At 39.8% G+C, this 22535-nt stretch overlaps 1 protein-coding gene across 2 annotated transcripts in view; it reads right to left on the reverse strand.

Moving 5' to 3' along the window:
- Positions 1-414: 414 nt before the first annotated feature.
- stxbp6 (syntaxin binding protein 6 (amisyn)) overlaps positions 415-22535 on the reverse strand; it is a 61054-nt gene continuing 38933 nt past the window's right edge. The window contains exons 3-7 of one of the 2 annotated variants that reach the window (XM_084381968.1): positions 11654-11784; positions 11352-11517; positions 7958-8056; positions 2445-2602; positions 415-617 (exon numbers count right to left, since the gene is read on the reverse strand). In XM_084381968.1, coding sequence (XP_084238094.1) covers positions 594-617; positions 2445-2602; positions 7958-8056; positions 11352-11517; positions 11654-11784 — 578 coding nt within the window. In that variant the 3' untranslated portion in view covers positions 415-593. The remainder of the gene's footprint in view (positions 618-2444; positions 2603-7957; positions 8057-11351; positions 11518-11653; positions 11785-22535) is intronic. The other variant, XM_084381967.1, reaches the window with a different exon arrangement.

Here is a 22535-nt window from a genome sequence, read left to right on the forward strand (position 1 = left end):
GAGGGAAGGAAACTTCGTTCAGGAGGAGAGTTAATGTTTTCTCTACAGATGAGATGATTTCTTTTCACCTCACATCTCCCAAATGTGTTGCCAAAATATTTATGTGGGTACAACCTGAAAAGCATCAGGTAGGAAAATCAAGGCTATCTTCAGGTATGTGTTATATATTTGTGATGAGAGGGTCCTTCACTCATAAATCAGACTGCATAATCACTGCAGTGCTCATAAATAACTCTCAACAATTAATAACCTGTGAGACAAGCTGTTCCTCGTCTTGGACTGATTATTGATAATGACTTGTCAGCATGTGTGCACTCGCATTAGTGTCGGAGCGCATGAAGAGGGGAAGTGTTTTGAGTGGCTGTGGTTATCCAATACGTAGCAATACGTGTTTACCCCCACCCGCCCCCACCCCGATTAGTCACCATTAGAAGATGCACCAGAATACAATAACCCAAAACATTAAAATGTTAACATTGTTAACAGAGAGTAATCATATTAAAATCTTTAAAAAGAATAAAATCTGGAATCCTTCTCCTGTACAGCGACTGGCGATTGTTGATCCCCATCCCCCAGTTGGTTTTGGCAGTGGTTTAACACTTGTGCTTCATGGCAAGCTGTAGAAAAATTGGGGAGGGTGTAGAGAGATAATACAGTGAGAATTATTATAACCCTATGAGTTGAATGACTTTGGTAAAATGCAACAGCAAGCATGTGAACATGAGGAAATCAAGTACAGATTTGTAGAGCTGCAACAATTAGTCCTTTAGTTTTCAGCTATTAAATTTATTGCTAACTTTTATGATAGTCGATTAATCGGTAAGAGTAATTTTTTAACCAAATAACCACAGAATTCTGATTCCAGCTTCTTTATTCCTCTATGACAGTAAAATGACACCTTGGGTGTTAGGAAATACTGATCCACAGTATTCACCATTTTCTGACATTTTATGGAGCAAACAACTGAAAAATATGGTGCTGAGGTCTATTAGACAGGTCCTGGAAGGCAGCTAGGGGTCTTGTTTTGTTTAAGTGTTGAATCAGGCAGCGCCAAGGCAACTTAATTTATCTCATTAACAAAGGTTCTAATGGGCTCGACTGGAGACTCGTTAGAGAGATGACCACCAATCTAATACACAAAGCCACAGGGAAAGTAGACGTGAGAATGGAAGACGCACACATCCACATGAACATGCACTACACACGTAAAGACCACAGAGTTTGATTTGAGTCTGTTGCTGTAGAAGGAGAACTGACTTCTACAGATCTAACAAGAGGGGGCAGTAGAGCATCATGCAGAAATGTAGAGTTGTGATTAAAAATGAGCAGCGCAGCTGAATCGGCTGCTGTAACAGTGAGGTGCAGAAATAGGATTGCCGAGCGAACTCGGAGAAAAAGAGTCAAGGTCACCCTCTCACAGTACTGCACTTTGCTATAATTTGAAGATACACTGTGTGCAGGGGTCTTACAATACTGTACATGCAGATGAGTTGAAAAAGTAGGAAGAACTCAAATCCCAGTTGAGCCATGATCAAAGTCATCCTCAGACAGAAATGAAACAGATCAAAGACAGAAGGTCAGAAGTTAACACAGGGCTTCAGACATGCAACACCATGAGTCTTGATGATAATGACAAGACAAATGCCAAGTTATAAGACGTATAATATGAAAGCTAATAGCAGCGAGTGAGATGAGAAACACCGGCTCTTGAGTGATTCTTCACAGGGGTTCTACAGTCATTCTCTTCTGAAACCACCAGACCCGAGGCATTTTTCTCTGCTTATCACAGTTTTTGTAATTCATCACGGTGGGGAAGCTCATCTGTGAGCCGTAAGAGGGCCGCGCATGGCTCTTGAAATGTCTTTCAATTATCCCACCATCCCTAGCACGGTGTTACGCATCGCTCTTAGATAGCACATGTCTATCAGCACACTAACAGCTTGATGCTGCAGCTGCAAACCCAGGCATGTCTTATATTCTGTGTACTATTAGAAAGACAGTTATGAGGATCATTATCAGGTGTGCGTGTAACAAAGCAATAGATTTTTTTTTTCTTGTGTTTTGCCATAAAAACAATCGTATTATGCCAATAGCCTCATTAAACAGTATGCAATTAGTTTTTCTGAAAAACAAAAGATATGGGATGGATGGAGGATGAGGGAACACCCTATAGAGAACTACAAAGACGGTAAATGAGGGAAGAAAAAAATAATCATTATCTTCCCAGAGCAGAGAGAAGCACTGCTGAGAGTCACAATGAAGCAACTCGTATAAATATCCTCAGGTTTAAGTGAAATGTTTGGCCTTTTTAATGCACATAAAAAAAATGACTACATATTCCATAACACAAGAGGTGAGAGTTGAAATCAGAATCTCAAAGCATCGTGGTAAGCCCCACCCTGAGGTTATGCACTGTAATGTATCCTGCAAACATATGGCCTCACCTTGTGTGCAGTGACAGCGAACTGTTCGGCACTGTTCATCATGTCTGCAGTCTTCTCTTCAGTCCGACCTAATCGCTCGCCACGCTCATTCAGTGCCTGGCTGGCCTTCTGTACGGCACTCGTCACGCTGTCTGCAGCTGTGTGTAGTATACTGTTACCTGCAGATAAGGGTTTTGGGGAGGAGAGGAGCAAGATGGAGCAGAGTGAAGCGAAGAGGAAGAGTGAAAAAAGACAAAAGGGGAAAGAAATCGTGATTTCTTTGGTGTGACAATTAAACCTGTGACATTAGATGGCTGTAGTTTAATCAGTGACCCTGAGCATTAGCGTTAATGATGAAGGACGAAAAACGTGAATGTCTTCTATCAGGCGCGACGTGGGAAGGTGGCTAATGAGATTTCTCAAAGCTGATTCACTTCAAGGAAAGATCAAGTGAAATTAACCTTTTCAAACTTCAAAGTATGCAACAACAACACGTGTGACACCTGATTTAATGTCTCTTTGAGAAAGTATGTCACTCCTAGTGACATTCAGCACTGCTTGTCTTCAAGCTTGAATTTTGCGATCACTCTTTTCTGTTATACAGAGAGGATATGTGGTTGTCTGCATGGACAGCCCTGGAGACCCAGCAGTGGATATAAGACAGAGAACACATCCTCCGATAGCCGTGGCAGCCCTGCGGATGTTTCCTCTGACAAGCCATTAATCTACCACACGTCGAGAGCGCTGCTGTTCTGCACCACGCTAGCAAGCAGACTAGCAGCAGCAATCTTCCTGCTGCTTTCTCTTTATTGGCAAAACAGCTGCATTGTTCCAGTGGGGTATAATCTGTCATTTTATGTAGATGCATATGATGGTAGCATGTGCAAAATGTGCACTGCTTTTGAAGTTGTGAACTAAAACCTTAATTTTCCCGAGTCTGTGGTGATCCAGGTCCTGACAAGTCATTTTTTAATTACAACACCAAAGCAGCACCACAGGGTTCACAATGACACATTAGAAAATGATTAGGATGACTATTCTGTCTATTTTTATGTATATCTTTAGGGTATTAAGGTTTAACATAGTTATTCCTGTACCTAACTTTAAAAAGTCCCAGAGAAAAGATAAGCTAGATTTGATTTTCCAAGCTCTATACCCTCAGATATACAGTAAATGAGTTTGAGGAGGAGAAACAGGCCAGGAAAGCATCAAGGTACCGCCTGTATTAAGACCTGACAAGCCTGATTCTATCTACTCCCGCAGGAAAACTGCAATATAGTGAGTGTACGTCCCGTGGCATCAGAGCAGGTAGGCTGAGTGACAGATAATTGGGACGGCTCTCCTGCAGTGGGTTATATGACAGCCCAAAAGCAGACGGCGAGGCCAGCTGGTGTTCCTTCAAAAGAAGTTAACTTCATAAAGTCAAAGCAGTTTGTGTAGAGATAAACCTGTGTTGCAAACACACAGATGGATGCGCATACACACACCTGTGCACACAAAAAGAAATCTAAACACATGAACACAAGACCTTCCTTCAGTCGGTTTTCCAGAGATTACAGTAAATGAACCACACACTGCCACAGGCCACACTGAAGATAACAAACACATCTGGACGAATAATGAAGGAATAATGAAAACTTTAAATATTACAATACAATGTGAATATTTATTTTCTTAACTACAACAGGGACCCTGTTGCCATCAGCAAAGCAAGTGTAATTATTGTACATTGTAAATGTGGATTCTGGTTTACATTAACTAAAGAACACATCTCCTCTGCTTCTAGCTGTAAAAAAAATAAAAATAAAAAAAATCCTTTCTCTGTTGAGCTTCACCAGAGAGGATAAGACCTTTTCACCTTCAGACAGATTCCTCTTAATCCTCTGCTTCTCCGGAAGAGCCCGGGGAGTAATACTCCCATCATCCTTAATGTAACCCCCACCCTCACAACCCGTCCATACCATGCACTCACAGAACATCTTCTTTTATTTGTCTGCACACCACTTTCCTTTTCTCTGGTGCCTTTTTTTCCTTCTCCATTCTGCGAGATCAATGGCAGGTTGCAGCGTGGGCTCCCCCAGTGGAGAATGTAATTACAGAGAAGGATGGGTGGAGACATTCTGGAGAGCTTATGAAAGGGCTGCAGCATCAGGAGCTGAATGAAACATGTGTAGGAGTAGATTATGTTATGTAGCGCTATCGTTATGATCCAAACTCTGAGCCTGAGTGGCTCTTAACTTAAAGTGGGAGCTGGTCAGCCATCACTGTTATCAGTGGGGATAGCAGCGGTTCTTTTATGATACTTTGAAGACCGATTGCATTCTGCATTTTAATGACGTTAATGTTATACTGGTAAATCTGAAAGAAGAGCTTTTTGTTGCATTGTTGATTGAGCTTGACCTACAGTACCAAACCGAAAACACGCCTCTCTCAACAATGCAGTAGGAATTTTGTTGCTATATTCCATGACAACAATTGAGACTGAACAAAAAGGCAAGTTGTATTTTGACAACAAAGTCCTCTAGAAAACAGAAACTCTGAGCAGACGTACATAACAAGGAAGTGCTCAACATCAACCCCGTCTTTCCCAGCTCTGCTGTAAGCCTTAGATTACAGGCTAAAGAAAATAAGCTGATGGTTATCATCAAGAACACGTCAGATACACTTCACCAGATGCTGACAGCCGAGTCGCGTTTACTCCCAAAGCATATGGGATTGATGAGATTGGATGGTTAACATCAAGAGCAAAACACACCTACACAAAAAGGATCCATTCAAACAACACATGCTAAAGCGGCAGCGAACAGGATCGTATGATCTCAGTGCTGGTAATGCTGTAGGGTATAATATGTGTGGGTGTTTGAAGGGAGCGAGACTCTTACATTAATTTCTTTAAAGTATTAAGGAGCACATACTTATCGACACTTCAACAAGTACCATCAATAATTCTCCTTATACCCAGATATCGCCAGAGGGCTTTAGGCTGCGGTTATTCATCCAAAGAAACATATTGAACATTCTGTTAATGATTTCTGTGAGTGATCCCAAACCCATTCACAGCTTTACCTACATACAAGAGCCTCTTGACTCTGAAGCACCCAGTAATTGCTGTTATTTTCAACCTGGGTCTTTTTCTCCCCCAGTTTCTGCCATTATATGAGACAGGCAAAATTAAAACATCTCATCACCTATTTTACGGTAGATTTATGTACTTGCAATTCACAGGGAGGACATTCAACATGATGAGATGTTCTTAATGTTAATTACAAGTGCTAAAGCATGTCAATACTAGCAGTAAACAGCAGGGAAATAAAGTGTCAAATCAAGACTCATCTATTCACACTAATGCAAGTTGAGTGCACTTAAAAAAGGCGAAAAATATATTTTAGACCAATTTATGGGTGATTCAAATTCAAAATACACAATTTCAACATGTTAAACATTAACAGTATTTTCAACCTTCATATATTTCCATTTTATAACTGCAATCATCTGATAAATTCCACCAGAACCCAAACTGCACTTAAATTTAATGTTACTCTGAAGAAAAGAAAAGAAAAAAAAAGGTCTTTTAATTTGTTAAATTTAACAGATGGCGGTTTCATTTGCTGTGTGTGAGTAGCAAGCAGCACTTTCTGAGAAGTGGAGGCTTCAAAATGATTTAGTAAATAATTTGAATACAATAATTCAGTATGAAGGCCAAAGAAAAGGAAAGCCTCTCTCTTTTAAAGCTTCTGTCAAGTTTTCTTATTCAAAATATATAATATTTAACACTTCCAAACAAAAGTGACTTCTATACCTTTTTAATATACATATTTTGTTTAGTTGTGTATTTTATCCCAAATGTTTCCAACCATGTTCAAACCCAGTGATTTCCTATTTTTATTTTAAGTGAGCAGTGTGTTTCATTTGGTTGTCCGTCACTCGAACTTCAAGATTATGCATAAAAGAAAGATGTATAAAATGAGATAAAAATGAACAAGAAATTGTTAATGTAATCAATATCATATGGGCCTAAAGACACAGTTGTGCAGCTCTCCTCTTGCAAGATAAACCCCGCCGCAGTTTAATTAATGCAAATCTTGACATTATCCGCAGCAGCATAATGAAACTATAGCAGAGGTTCAAACAGTAAGGGCACCTCCCTCCGGCACCCCTAACACACATCTATTATTTCTTTATAGCCTTTTATCCAATCACTTTTCTCCACATCCTTCCTGCAGTTATTCCCTCCACACTTCATTCTCTTTTCCCTTTTTCAATGGTCACTCCCAAACCTTTTAGACAGGGCAGTTCTTCCTTTTTCCTCAATCATTCAGCCATCATTTTCCCCTCGTTTCCAATACCACTCCTTCCCCATGAAAGATAAACTGTATATACACGCTACTGTATATGTCTATTGTTGTCATTCAAACATCACAATGTTGCTCCGTCCCATCTTCACCACCACCAGCATCCAGGACCTTGATCTGCTTTGCATCAGCAGTCACAGGCGATCTCCAGTTCGACCTACATAAACACAATTGAACTATAACTCAATTGTTAATTTAAAATGGGTCTATGACAAATGATCCTATTATAAAAAGTAATTATTCTGTATTATAATACTGGTGTCTCTGCTTGAACTACAGTTGATTACTTTTAATGCATATATGTATGCATCCCACAGATAATCACTTTTACGTTGGAGTGAAGTTGATGTGTAGCCTGAATGACTCTTGGTTGACATCCCAGAGAAAGCAAGATCACACTGGCCCTGACATTTTTTCATTAGGGGAAAGGCTCGACCTTGCTTGCTCAGCCGGCCCTTAGTTTTAGTCACAGTGCCTCGCTGAAGCCTTTTTTAACCAGCATGTCAAAAGGACACCTATGAGGGCAAACAGGCACATCCTGTCCTCAATGTACCAGACAGTCGTGCCGACACTGACAGAAAAATAGCTGCTAGGTATTCATGAACAGCCTACTCTAAATGGCTTTAATCAGCAGATGAATGTCAACATCACACAATGCATTAAACAGCCACAGTTTCCCATTATTACAGTCATGGCTTAGCTTTAATGTTAATTTGTGAAAGAACAGAATGTTGTACATCACAGTGTGATTTACCTCTGCACAGTATTACTCAGTGACTCTGCACACACAGTCTGACAGTGAGGGGCAAGGACAGTGGACATAACTCACATAACCCTTATATGGGAACTTGAAATCCCTTTGAGCGTGTACTCAACCCCCACACAGTGACAACACGAACCAGGGAAATGTTGACCTTGGGCCCATGGGGAGCATAAAGGGGAAAGCTTGGTGTTTCTAAATGTTAACTACAGTAGAGCTCTAACAATGACAACACAAATTCAAATTAAGTATTTCTACAAGATAATGCAGTCTCATAGCATACCTGACTGCTACTGGAACTCATTATGTTTTAGTAGGAGATACGCAACTTTCATTTCTGGAGGAACTCGATACTTTTCAATAAGAGATAAAACTTTTTACATTTAGTCCAAGTAGTTTTGTATTCTGTAACACCGGCTTACCTCGTCTTAGTAGATGACCTTGGTGTGCAACAAATTCTTTCCTCTTTCTGTTCAAAAAGACCTTGCAACGGAAAATGACTGAATCTACAGCTTGGTCCTCTGTGGTGAGAAAATATCAAAAGTCAGCTTTGATATTCAAAACATTATTTAGTTTTGAAATTAGTCAGAGGGGTTACTGTTTTTGGATTATTAGATCATGAGTTGAGTGTTGAGGTTTCAGTTCTTTGTGAATGTCATGCAAAAACACTGTGAAACTCAGGTTTAATTATTAATTCATCCAACCATTGATTGCAGCCCTCACACAGAGCATGTGGCATAAACTGCAGGGAGACATTTTTGCCTAATGCTAAGGGTTTAAAAGCATCCACTTTAGGCCCGCTGATTTAACATTAGACTCATGAATCCATGCTGTGAGATAGAAAAGCTCAGGTGGGAATTGGGGTGTAACAGCGTATATAACAGTGTGGCCAGCTGCCCAAGTCGGCACTGATAACAAGGCAATTAGCAAAGTAACTGCTTTTATTTCCAGACCAATTACATGCCTCATCAAGGACCAAAAATGTGTGCCTGTAAAACTCAGTTCACCTAGTGTTTTACCTAGAACACATTAGCATAAGCTACAAGGCACATGGGTATTGACAGATACATAAGGGAGGCAGATAAAAACAGTCCGATATAAATAATTTAATCTTGAGTTTTGCTGAAATGTTTCACATCAAAATGGCAAGTTCTCCAATAACCCTAAAAACCTTGTGAGACTCGGGATAAAACCGCCTGATTTAATCAAACCGCCTGATGATTAAATGTTAAATATTTCTTAACAGATGCAATGCATGGATGAGCTGGCTACTGTCTGGCAGTTAACTATCATTTTAAAGATCTTAACTTTGACAGGACCTCTTGTACTAACATAATAAGCACGTGGAAACAGTTTGAGACTAAGTAAATTAAATAAAGAACAAAACCGTGAGGGATTTGGTAGTAAACTAATAAAATGTTTTCATGCTCCCTATCTTGAAGAGCAAAACATGCATGTCCTTTTAGAGTATTTAGCAGTGTCTCACCAGAATTATGTGCAATAACTATCTACATTTTGTATTTTCTTGGGGCTGCCATCCCGGAGGATTCTGCAGATCGAGTCTCCCACAGTTATGGTCCCACACCTGAGCAGCGTCATGATTTTTGTTTTGCACTGGTGTGAGACTTAAACTGGAGTGGACAGAGTTGGCAACCGGCTGGCGTCCCGTCTGTTCCTCCTGTCACAACGTGCAAGGTGAGCTGTCAACTTTCTCATCCTCCACACACAGTATGCTCCACTCGCTGAGAGCCAGGGGTTCATTTTCAGATCATTTGGCCAGGTGGATATAGAAAGTATTATCATAGCTCGATCAATACCGTAGCTGTTTCTACAAAGCCGCAGGTGTGGCTCTGAAAAGTATATTTTAAATAGATGTTTGTGGGTAAATTCTTTCCCCCATTCTTACATTTATATCATGGGAGATGTTATATGTCTCATAATAATCCTCTCTTCAATTTTGTGCAGTCTAAACGATGCTGCAGGGCTTCTAAGTGTCATTTTGAGATTTAATGGAGGCGTGTGGTTGATTCAACATTTGCTTTCCATAATCCATCCTACTCTAAAGACCCCAGGTTCAGCGCTCTCTGGGACACCACTACCTTCACATCTACACATACAGAGACTAGAGTATGCACCAGGGTGACTTTAAGCAAGTTAAATATGGACATGGTTTTCAGAGTAGGAGGGAGGTCAAGGCAACATAATGTTGAAGAGATCGGGCAGCTTTATCATCAATGAATAGAGCGCGGGTTCCCACACATTGAGTAGGAAAAAATATGAGCAAAAGAAATTTGACAGTAACTATAGCTTGTTTCTCACAGTCTCATCCCTCTGCCATGCACTGTATGTTAAATAATACTTTGCAAAGCTGCGGTTTCACCCACACATCCCAAATAATCTTTCAACATTTTGCGTCATGAGTAAAAGCTCTAACAAAGCAAATTACAAACTACATGAGATGGGGGTGCATGATATGGAATTTTTTAGCCGATACAATAATTGATATCTACCTGCTTGTTGGGGCCGAGTAGTTCATAACTTGTAACTACTTGTAGTAGAAAGGTTTAATGTCATGAGAAAAGATGGATGATTTAATATTCCACAGCTCTGATAAGTTTTGTTTTGTTAAAACTTGTACTTCAGGGTACCTCTGCCTTGTGGAACATGTATTTCAATTTGCAATTGTGTTGGGTTTCTCTGAATCTGTACAAAGCGTCCACACTCTTCTCCTTCTCCTTTTGTGGTCTGTAAATGCTGCTCAATGAAAGCAATTTAGCTTCATATTATCGGCTCTATTTAGTGATGTGACTTGTTCACTGCAAGATTTGCTGTGCAACAGTTGGAATTTTAAAATCCAGCAAAGCGAACCGATTTTTTTCTTTTCACAAAACATCTTTTTCTGGAAATTGATTCTTGAATATGTGGGGCAGATGGACACACTGCAGGAGGCACATTCAGGATGCGTTTCCATAAATAATTCCATGAATAATACAACAGGTTGAATGGTGCTCAAAGATGAAGCTTGGGGATAAACAGATCAATATCTGATTAAACCGCTCATGATGCTACATTCTCTACTGGGTTTCACTGTAGAGGAAACCATCGACCAGCACCAGAGCTCTCCGCCTCCTGGGTAACAACAAACACAAAATCTGCAGGCAGGAAATTACCAATTGTGTGGTTTTGCATTTACATGTTTCGTGCCTTAAACATTCGGGAATTTGTTATGTTTTGACTTGTTTGTTCGGCCTGTCTTCACTTATTAGTTGGGCATGAAATGAACATTATTTTCAAAACGGAGAGGTTAGCTTTCAACTGACTGTTTTTCCACAGTCTCACAGATTTAATCAGTGTCAATAATTAAGGGCATGTTACAGCTCTTACTGTGATGTTTAATGTGATTATGAAAAGTGGTAACAGTTGAAAAATAATGAGTCTCAAACCACTCCAGGCACACAATGAAACGTGTCAACATCACATAAATAAAGAATCATCATCATTGAGTTTTGCATTGAGTATTTATCTGTGCTTTAAACCAGTTGATCTGTGACAGCTGCTTTGATTCACAGCTGATGTATTTTGTTGGACATACTCGTTGACCTCACTTCAGCAGAGCACTCAGCAGATGCTGTGTACGAGGAATAAACATGCATTTTCAAAACACACCAGGTGTTGGTTGTCATCATACATAATGAGATTCAGACTGGCTTACAGCACAGTGAGACAGCAGCAACCCTTGCATCGCAGAGCCACTCTGTTCTTAACAGAAATATTGACAAAGGACAGTTAGCAGAGTTTGTTCATTAGCTGTCTTACCCCCCAGCAGCTTGGACTGACAGTTGATGAACTCTGGTTTCCGCGCTGAGCTGTAGCGCTGGCAGGTGTGGTGAAGAATCTGGATGAAGGTGCACTTCTCTCCTGCTGAGCCAGCAACCCACTGGTCAAAAGCATTTTCGAACGTCAGGTCGAACTCTGGACTGTCCTTGGAAAGAATACCAGCAAAAGAGAGGCATGAGTAAGAGTAATCAGGTAAAAGAAATTTGAATCAGCAATTATCAGGTTGACCCAAAAGTGATCCAAAAAGTAGCAGCTGTTGAAGCGGATTGGAAATAACATACTTTGTTCGGGTCAATGCCGTTGACTTGCCGCAGAAGGTCAACCGTCCACTGTGACCTTTTTATGAAGGCAGACGATCCTTGAAACTGCTTCACCTTCGTGATGGATACATGGGAGGGTTTCTTATTTGTCACTGTGGAAAGAAAATGAAGATGTGTTTTTAAATGACTAACACAAACCCAAAATTGCAGGTTTAGGTGTAACTTGCAGCCTGTATGTCCACATGTGATAGTTTAGATTAGGATAATTGGACACTTCAGGTCACAAGATGAGGAATATTAGAGTTAAGCAGATGTACAGGCTTCCTTTTGTGGGCGGCGGAAACAAAGGGATCCATTAACAATAGACGTTTCACTTCTGGAGCCAAGAGCAACAGAGAGCATGATAACATTTCCTATGAGAAGACAGCCTAACCATGAACAGACAAACCCTGTAAACATGGAAATTATATTTATCCTGCCAAAATGTGTGCAATACGCTTACATAGAGTATACTATGCTATGAGTTTGTGTTTTGTTTGAGCAACATTTTTTCCACATCACTGCCTTGGAGAACATAATCACTTGGTTATATTATTCTTGTCAAAGTACAAATTGCTTAGTATTTTTTACACTGTGCTGGACACAACTCATTTCTCTTGACGGAAGTGATTTATTTCTTCTACAACAGTGCGGCCTACATTTACACTGGTAACAAATTACACTGCATTCAAGCATGGAGGTATTGCCTTTTAAACAATTCACAGGAGGAAAATACACAAGAACACAATCCAACAGTGGCATAACACTGCTTCCATTACAACCATGAGGTATTGTTGAGTGGAGTTTTATCAGGTGGTGCAATAACAATCATTAATTGGTTGATAACATCTGTACAATCTAGAAAAAGTATGTTGCCTGCATATTCTTCAAGGTGTTTCTTTGTACTTCAGTATATGACCTAAGAACTTGTCCTGCATGGTGAGTAACTAACAAAGCTGTGGTAAAGTGCCGAAACCTTCATTCCTTTCCTGCCTCAAATGATGTCAGAAACATATTTTAGGGTAATGTTTGGCTGTGATTTAGCTGTAATTTGAGTAATATAATTTCCTCCTTGAAAACAAACCAAATATCACTGCAACTTGCATGTGTTGCTAAGCACTACATCACACTTTGCGTTGCTCTGATCGGTTGTAGATCTTGTTTTGTTGCTTTTATTGGTTGTAGACCTATCTAATTACATCCAGAGACAATTTTGTCAGCATTAATCGATAATACCCCTGGAAATGAGAGGATCCAGACTAATACACATTTGCATTAGTCTAGCAATGCCAAGCAACAGCATTACAGTACCTCTACTTTTATTCTCATGATATCTTCCTTTGACTCTTGCCATACAGATAATGAAAGCGCAGTTATATCATGTATCTGGACTGCTGGACTTTTCACTTGTCAGAGGCAAAACGCTCCTGTGTTGTTTGTTTAACCCCGGCAGTGACCCTCTGCTTCCGCCCTCCCACATTTGCCATTGTGTCATCTCCTAAAGAGGGAAGTGTACGGGTCACTTTCACTGATGTTGCTCTTAGCTCTGCTTCTCATCCTTCCAAAAATCATGATCATCCCAGCTGGTTGCCATGTTACATTATTCCTTTTGTTCAGTGTTGTGTTGTGAAAGATCTACCACACCTTCCCCTGGAAATTATTCTGAAAATATAGGTAGGGCCGAGTGTTACATCAGGTGACATATTCTGTAAGCAAACTCCCCAGAGGGGAAAGATGTTTGGATACGTTTTGTGTATCCATTTAGACAGCTGCAGTTAATACTCAAGGTGCTGGCCTGAGGTTGTAGGGTGGAAGAGACAGACTGACACAGACAGATACAATACATGCAGACTGGCACTCATTTCTGTTTCATCTTTTCTTTGAGAAATGATTTTTATTCAAACAGACAGCCACTGCCATGACAAACAGATGAAGTGATTGTTCAGATCTGTCTTGGGTCACACAGAAGGCTAATAGAAGCTCCCGAAACCAGAAAATTTCATAAAGAGGACGACAGCTGAATGTAATGAACCAGTGTGTTGATGGGTAGGAGTCAAGAAACTCGGGTCATCCAATTCCCAGCAAGAATAATTTGTCTCTGAGCTACAGCCGTGGCAGATGATGGACTACAGCGCAGAACCACTAACTTTCCCCAAGTGATTAAGTTGAAATGGGGTTTTATTGCTCTCACTTGGTAAGAGGAGGACTGGTAGCTGAGAGATAAAAGACTCCCACAAGCATACTATAAGTATTCAAGAAGAACCATCCATCTGTCTTATACCAGTTTTACACCCAAATCTAAAATTTGAAAGATTTTTTAAATGTGGGTAAACATGCTAAAGATGTTCAAGCGCTGCTTCAACAAAGACAGAAAAGTATTAACAAGCCAGCGTCATATCATCGGCTCTGACAAGGGGCTAAAATTAAAGTGTTCACACGACTGTTGAGGTGTCATCACAGCCATTGCCAATAAATACCTGGGACTATTGCAGAGTCAATTGACGTGGGAGTAAATGCAGATTATACACATTAACATTGAAGACAAAAAGTAAAGTAGTTGTAAATGTTTGGCATTTTGTATTATAACTTACTAATCAACTGTTTCAGCACAGCGCTATGTGAAAAGCTTAACCTGCATACGCAGTTTGCGTAAAATGCATGTATTTCTTGTGTTTATTGCAAAGTGTACTCAAAGCAGAGCAACCAGTCACAGTAGGGAAATGGAACAAGCTGAGAATACAGTAATAGTAGTCTTACAATATACTGTAGCAGTCACTTAGGTCACAGCTCAACGGTGTAAATGTTTGCCCCTGAAGTACACTGTACACGATAACAGACGAAAAAAAAAAAAAATCATGACTATGAATGAGTGCGAACCCCGCGCCTGAGGGGTTTGACAGACATGTTCCTGCACGAGCATATTCACTTGTCATATCACCAGCTTTGTTGTGAGGCTGCTTTCAAAACAATCACACGGACTCCAGGCTTACAACAGTTACATAACACTGACTATACTAAATGATCAGTGGCATGGGGAGGAAAATGTACTTCATGTTTAGTCAGAATCTAAGCGCACTGTTTGGATATTTATCTTTTTTTTAATAAAAGTAAGACATTACACTGACACCTAAATACTTAAATGCATCAGTGAAAGTTGTGAAAGGGATCCTTCGTCTCAAGGCCGTGGAGCAAAATCGTTAAAGCATCAACACTGAGGTCTTAATCAACCTGCCAGACACCTTTGAGCCTCTCAAATCAATTTCATATTCAGCTGTTGACTCCCACTTTGTCTGAGTTGCTCCCCTGCATATTAAACGATTGCTGAAAGTTAGAGGAGCTGGCTTTACTGAAACGACAATCAAGGAGAGGACAGTGAGGAAATGTATACTCAGGCTTTCAACTGAATAAAACCTCAAGAAGCTCTCATGTTAAATTTAACCACTGAGTGATGCCGTGGCTAGAGGGAAAACAATTTGAGAAGCAATTCTCAAACACAATAATGACAGAGGCAAGCTGGGATACACCAACTGATCATAGAGGGGAGGATGATATTTGTTTCACATCATCAGGCATGGTGACATTATACCTCATTTTATCAATACTTAATATCCAGTGTCACAGTAAGCGTATTGTCTAGATTGCATCTTGTAACACGGTTCAGCTAAACTAATATTAAACTAGACCAAACACCACTCCTCTGTGTAATTCTAATCAATACTAGGGGTGAAATGGTTACCAGCTGCATCAACCAAAGTTAGCAGTCTCCCAGATGTAGATGCCATGATGCAGCATGGAACATGGGTTTGTTTGTGTCAACAAAACATGGCAAAAGGAAGTGACAGCATTTCAGAGACTTTTCAGCTTTCTAAGAGAACTAAGTGTGAAGTTGGGTCATATTTCTTTTTTTATAAGAGGTCTGAGGGAAAGAATGGTGTCCCTGTCAGCAAAACATTCAGAAAGAAAACTCATCTTCTTAACAATTACGCCACTGCTTTATAGTGAATGCAAGGTAAATCAACTTTTCAGCTCAATGCATACTGTGGGAAATTCGGGATGAGGTATAATGAACAGTGTATCCTCTGTAATTGTTTTGTGGTGGCAGGGGGTACATTTTGGCTTTTCCGTGTCCATCCCAGTTGGTCGTAGTTTTGTTATCAAATGTTATTATTTTATGTTTGTATATGTATGTATGAAAATAGTTTTTTTTAACAATTCCACAGTTATGTTGATAACTATGATAATTTGGGTCAAAACAACAGTGAGATGAAATTTTTATACCGTTTCATTCTAATCAATTATTAATTGGTGAGTAGGGATTGTGTTCACTGAGCTTGAACTCTTGTACAGAGTGAAGATACAAAGATGGATGAAGACACATTTTTCCCTCCCTGTACTTGAACTGAAGTGGATCAAATGTGAAAGTAATACGACACACTTCTCTGACTTGCTTCACTCAAAGCACTCACACCCTGAACACAATGGTACAGCATAATAAACTTTATGAGAATGTGCAAACACCACTTGGCTACATAATATATCTCGAAACGAGGTAAGACCACCACCACTGAGAAGCTGCCAAAGCCATTGTTTCCATGTGTGCTGTCAGAGGAAGGCCACGCTGGGGTCCCTGCCCTGCCCCTTTCTCATGCTCTGATGGTGACATGCTCTCACTTCCTCCAGTGGATCAGTCCCTTGTTGTGCTTGGCTGTGCGTGAGTGCTGCGGCCTGAAGGGAAGCTCGTACTGTACCATTCGCAGACTGCGGACATCACAGAGGAAACGCTCTCAGGATCAGCTTTCCCTCAAGGAAATATTATCATAGCTGTGGTTGTTAAAAGAGAAATGTGGGCGCTAGGACGGACTTTAGCAAAAGCAGTAACAACATAAATGATCATGTGAGAAGTGTGCAGGTTGACGATTATGAATGCATACAAGTGTTTGTGGAAATGTTGAATAAAAGGATTATGAAAACAAATATAATCCAATACAACCGATGCCATAGCAAGTATGGAAAAACTGTGGAATTCATGCAAAAATATTGGACCACCGGCATGGGCATAACATTAATAACTTCCTTTCTCTTACATAATACGACTTAATCCCCGTGTCAACATCGATGCTTCTCAAAAATCTAACTCCACATGCCAGACGTATGATAAGAATCAGCAGAATGGGCCATCCGAGAGGAGACATGAAAAATCAAATCCACAGAATAACAAAAGATAACATCAGATATGAGAGAAAATGTGTAACTGTACAGTCAGGGAGGCACCATGTTGCAACGTTCAAATGACCTGTTGTCCCAAGATTCACCCGAAAAGAAGCAGTGACGCAACTAATTCACAAGACAGAAGTTTGTAGGATTGTATACAGTAGACAGGTACACAATCATAGGCATATGAACTGCAACAATTAGTCAATTAATTGATTAGTCAATCATAAGAAATTTGATTTCCAACCATTTTTTATCATCAATTAATCGTTTTAAGGTAAAAATGTAGCTTCTCAAATGAGGATTTGCTACTTTGTCAATTATGATAGTAAAGGATCAGTCTTTGGATTTTGGATTGTTAGAATTGGGAGACATCACTTTGGGTTCTGGGAAATAGTGTTGAGCATATTTCACATTTTTGACATTTTATAAACCAAAGAGATTAATCAATTAAGTGATCAAGTAATCATGAAAATATGGGCAAAATAATTAATAACTGTAATCACTGCCTCAAGGTTGTATGCCTCCGCAAAACAGTCAAGATGGTGTTACTGAGCTGTGGCATTAAGTAAAGGCCTGAACATTTTTTGCAGAACATTAAGTTAACACAGTGAAGCTGACCTTTACCCTTTTGGATATGAAATGTCAAAACTTCGTAATTTTTATCCTATTAGACATTTGTGTAAGATTTTGTCCACTGAATTCTTGAGTAATGTGTTGTGTGAGCTCCACCAGAATATCAGTAGTCCTTCCTTGAGTCCGAGTGGACACTTGTGCCAAATTTGAAGAAATTACCTCAGAGCGTTCTTGAGATATTGTATTCACAAGAATGGGATAGATGGACAGACAAAAGCAAAAACATGATGATGACAATGATGACATAATGAAAACAATCGTTTCAGCCCTAGTTAGAAGTGCACAGCATACGCATCAAGCCAGGATTAACTGACACTTTGGAAATCACAGAATTACATACACTACTGCAGCTCTCTAAAGGTCATTTGGCAGCTTCTGCTCATACAAGAAGCTGAAAATGTATTGTATTCATACAAAACCAGTAGTCACACGTTCATTTTACTTAAAACTCCTGTTTCCAGGGTCAAGAATATCATGTTTTAAGCCTGTAAATTATTCAAATTATTATATAAAAACAGTCCATTAATGTTTTATAACAAACTGAGGATTTTATGATGGATGTAACTATCAATAAAAATGTAAACAGCTATGTTCTCTGTATACTCTTTATCAGTAGTTGTATGTTTGTTTATACACCAGTTACGGATGCTTAACAAGAGAGGTTAAAGGGGAATGTAAAATAAAGTGTAACCAATCAGTCCACTTGCTTCTTAAAACATTATATTAATTTATTCCTGTGTGCCGGAAGATATCTGACTCCAGGGGTCTGGAAAAGCAAATATGAAAACTTTAGTTAGTGCTATAGCTGCAATCTGTGATTGTGAACAGATTTATATTACAATTTTTGATTACAGTTTAAGGATGACCTGTTAGTGAAGCATAAAAGATGTTTTTAATAATTTGACTTGCGTCTGTCCTACTTCAAAGAAGCATGTCACAATCTCTATCTCAACCAGGTGGGCTGAGGATCTCTTGACAAATCAGACCCTTTCAGTTTGCAGTCAAGCAGCTCTGTGCTCTGACATTAAGTAGACACAGTTACCATGGCAATCTCATTTGCATGGAACAAAAGACACCTGAGAAGCAGGAGCTGGCACCTGGCCTGGTTCATACGGGGCCAGAAAAGGACGTTTCACATGAGATTGTGACTCTGGGCCGGATTCAGTGTCATGTGGATATCATTAAGACAGTAGGAAATATTAATGGACTAAGTGCTAGGCTACAAAGTACTGTGTGCACTGTTGTTTGTTTGGATTGGCTGAGGGCCAGAAAGGACCTAAAGGAAGAGCTCATATGTGCATCGCCAAACTAAACAGATAAATCATGATCAGTGTCATGCACATGCAATAAATGTACATGTGTGTACATTTAGGAAAGTTCAGATGAATTCATGTCATCTAAGAAAAGGCTTTTTAAATTGGCAGTATTCATGTATTCAAACCACACAGATGACATAGTACACAGCAGTACTTCACAACCCCATCTCCTGGGGTAAAAACAACAACAACCTGAAATGATAGCCCGTTGTATTTCTGGATTAGAGAACAGTCTAGTACCTCAGTAGCGAAGACACTATCCGGCAAGGTAAACATTCAGACTGTGCCTCACAGGTTGAACGGGGCAGCTTGTTATTAGAGCTGTCGTCTGAGGGCACGTCTAACACTTTTCTCTGTCTGGGTCTATGATTACAGGTCCATTTTAGAGCTGCTCCCACTCTGCTTGAGCTGGAACACACTGTTATCGTCAGAAAGAAGCTGTCACTGGAATGAACCACAACACTGGCTAGACGAGCAGCAACACCCCGGAACAAAGGCCTCTACAGTCTATTCAGGGGTTGGAAAACACAGTGACTGCTGTGTACAAGGCTCCTCAGATGGGATAACGCTCAGGCAGTGGCAAGGCACCGATAGTAAAAGGGAGTGATGGCGAATAAAAGCTATAGAATAGAGATCAGCTTCGTTCAACCCTCAGGAGGGACAAGTTACTCACACAACAGATACAGACACCATTAGTTTAACACGACAGCATGGTAACAATGGAGCATTGTGCAAAACATACAACAATAAAATATTTATTACAGACTTTAACAAAGCAGTTTTATGAAATCTGAGTTACTATAAAAGTTATTTGTTGCATGATTTACATCAGCTTCTGATTTGATTTTCATCAAGCCGACATTAATCCCAAACGCCTAAATATCTTCATTCCATGAAAGGATTTTTTATCAGCGAGCAGCAGCAGTAACACTCCCAGTTCTGCTTTAATCAAAGCCAAATTTCAGTGAACCTTTAAATGACATGTTTCACAAATCCTAGACTGAAAGTAATAATTTGAATATTTTACAAATCTAGTTGTCTGTCACAGCTGGCTGGCAATTGAGCAAGATGTTAAAAGGAAATATTCCTCATGCACATCGTTGTGCGTTATGCCATTGGAGTGCGTTTGAATGTTGATTTTGTATAAATCATATCCCCTATAAACAATCATGCACCACTGTTAATAGCTGTAAACCATCACAGTGGGAATATGCATGGGGTACCGCTAATGGCTGTTAAAATGACTACACCATCCGGAGATTAGGAATTATTGTTGAAAAAGTAGTTATTTGCACATTAAATAAAACTGAACTTGCTTAAATTTCAATCATCCCAACTATCACTAGGGTGACACTAATATAACCTCATGTTCATACCATGTTCATAATAAAACTAGCTTTTGTCTTTGAGGATCTCTTGAAAGTCAAGTCGCTCCTTTCATCCAAGCTCCTTTAAACAGTAAGAATTCAAAACCCAAATGAGCTTTTTAAAACATAGCTGCCTCTTGCCTCCAGTCACATCTGTTATCCATCCAATTATAACATTCACCCAAGGACAACACATTAAAAGGATTCTGAAGGCTTGACAAATCATGTGCGTCAGCCACTCAAAATGAAAACTCTCATTTGAGGCACAAGAGCTTCTTTAAGTTCAGTTCAAATCAAAGCTGCTCGGAAATTATTTAGTTAAAGAATGAGACTGAACTGAATGTTAAACGAGTTCATTTTCTGACATGTACTTCACAACTTTTTTTAATGAACAGGTATGATATGTATGCTATCTGTATGTGATATGACACTTAAATAATTGTCTACATCACAAACATATTTAGCAATCTAAATAAATGTGATCCAAGCTCTCTAGTTTCCCTCATCTTCTCGATCTCCTCTACTGAGATCACAGAACACTTGACTTGGCTTTAATCGTAAGCTTCAATCTGAACTGTAATATGGTAAGACAGCAACACTTTTTTTGGTTATGGGGTGATGAGATGCCCTGATGACAGCTTATGAAACAGTGCAAACACGCTACTGATCACTGTGACATTTTCCCTTGATGTATGAGGTGAAGAGTGCAGCTTGAGGAGTTGATTAATGAAGTAACAGGAAGACTGAAGCTATCTGTTAGTAAAGTAAATCAGAGCAGCAGTCAGTAAGAAGATGAAAAAGAAAAAACTGAGCATAAAGGTCAGGTGGGAGATAAGGTTAAAGAGGGACAAAAGCTACTGAAAAAGCTGAGGCAATGAATGTTGAAAGAATTTGGCTTCATGAAGGCTTCAACCTCCCCAGCAGCTGTCAACACAAAACGGCCTAATGACAAACTCACCAAGTCTTAAGTCTGAAAATTTACTATCAGCTAATGCATGTTCTTTTGACCCGTCAGTAAACTAAGCCAGGTATGTTACATTGTTTCCTACGCAAGTGGGGGATCAACAATGATACCAACTGCATGTCATTTTAAATTTGTTCGAACCTGATTTTGAAATGCAGAGTATTTTTTTCTCATATAGCAAGTGATAAATAGTTTCAGACCAATAGTACTAATCACGATGTAAAACAAGCTCAGAATCCCATGAGGAGAAACCAAGGAATGAAAGCCATCATCATCAAATACAGTGGCAAGAAACCAATCCCACTTTCCACAGAAGCAGGCCATTGTGTTTCCCTTTTTCATCTTGCTTCCTGCTCATGTGCACATCCAGGGAGAAAACACAAGGTCTCTTGTGAGGCCTATATTCCACATCAGGACCCCCTGAGCTCGTCCATCACCCAGTTCTCCATGGAGCACTTAATAACCCAGCTATTCAAGGCTGGACCCCAGCCCGCATAGTAGACATTCCTTCAGAGCCAGAGCCCACGGATACAAGGAAATATTTAATTACAGTGGGGCACCAACCTGAGGCTCCCCCTCTTGCTGTGATGCTATGGGACGAATTTAACACCAATCCGCCTACCGTCCCTGTTGGCCATCTAAGACCTGAACTGATTGTTTCTGCATGACTCCACCAGGCTCAAAGCGACAACATTACATGTTTTCATGGTTTCTTTGTTTGTTGTCTGGCATTTCAAGATTTTTATATTCAACTTCAAAGGAAGACAAAGTCAGAAATGGATGAATGAGAGATAAAAACAAAAAAAGGAAAGACGTGATGTCAGGTCATTACATTTTGCAGGGCAATCTCTCAGCTAGTATTGGAAAGAGATGAAACGCATACAAAAACTGTTGTAAGTGCCAAAACTCTGGTGAGTCTTAATACACGAAGATTTCATAACAACCTAATCTGGATATCATCATGCAATAGCATGTGTCGCTATTTCAACGATCAAATCAAAGAGCATTCCTCAACACTTACTTCTTCAGGATGACCTAAACTCATGTGCCTGGAAATCCTTAAACCTCTGTGTCAAAGCTGGGTCACATAGTATTAGAAAGAAATTGTTACTGACAACCCGTTTGTGATGCTTCAGATGAAGTCAAATATGTTGTTCATCAAAGAAGCATATAGTACACTCCCTATCTGTCTACATCCTGAAACATCCTCTTTAGGAAATGTTTCAAAATAGCTCATTTTTTATGCAACACTTCCTTTTAAACTAAGTCCAACTTTCTGTAACGTTGTCCTCCTAATCATCTACCATCAATCATGGTCACTTTAGAGATACAGAAGTTTTTATCTCTTGTCTGGGTGGTCTGGCTTTTTG

This window comes from Pagrus pagrus, assembly GCF_965226575.1.
Source record: "Pagrus pagrus genome assembly, chromosome: 18".
NCBI lineage: Eukaryota > Metazoa > Chordata > Actinopteri > Spariformes > Sparidae > Pagrus > Pagrus pagrus.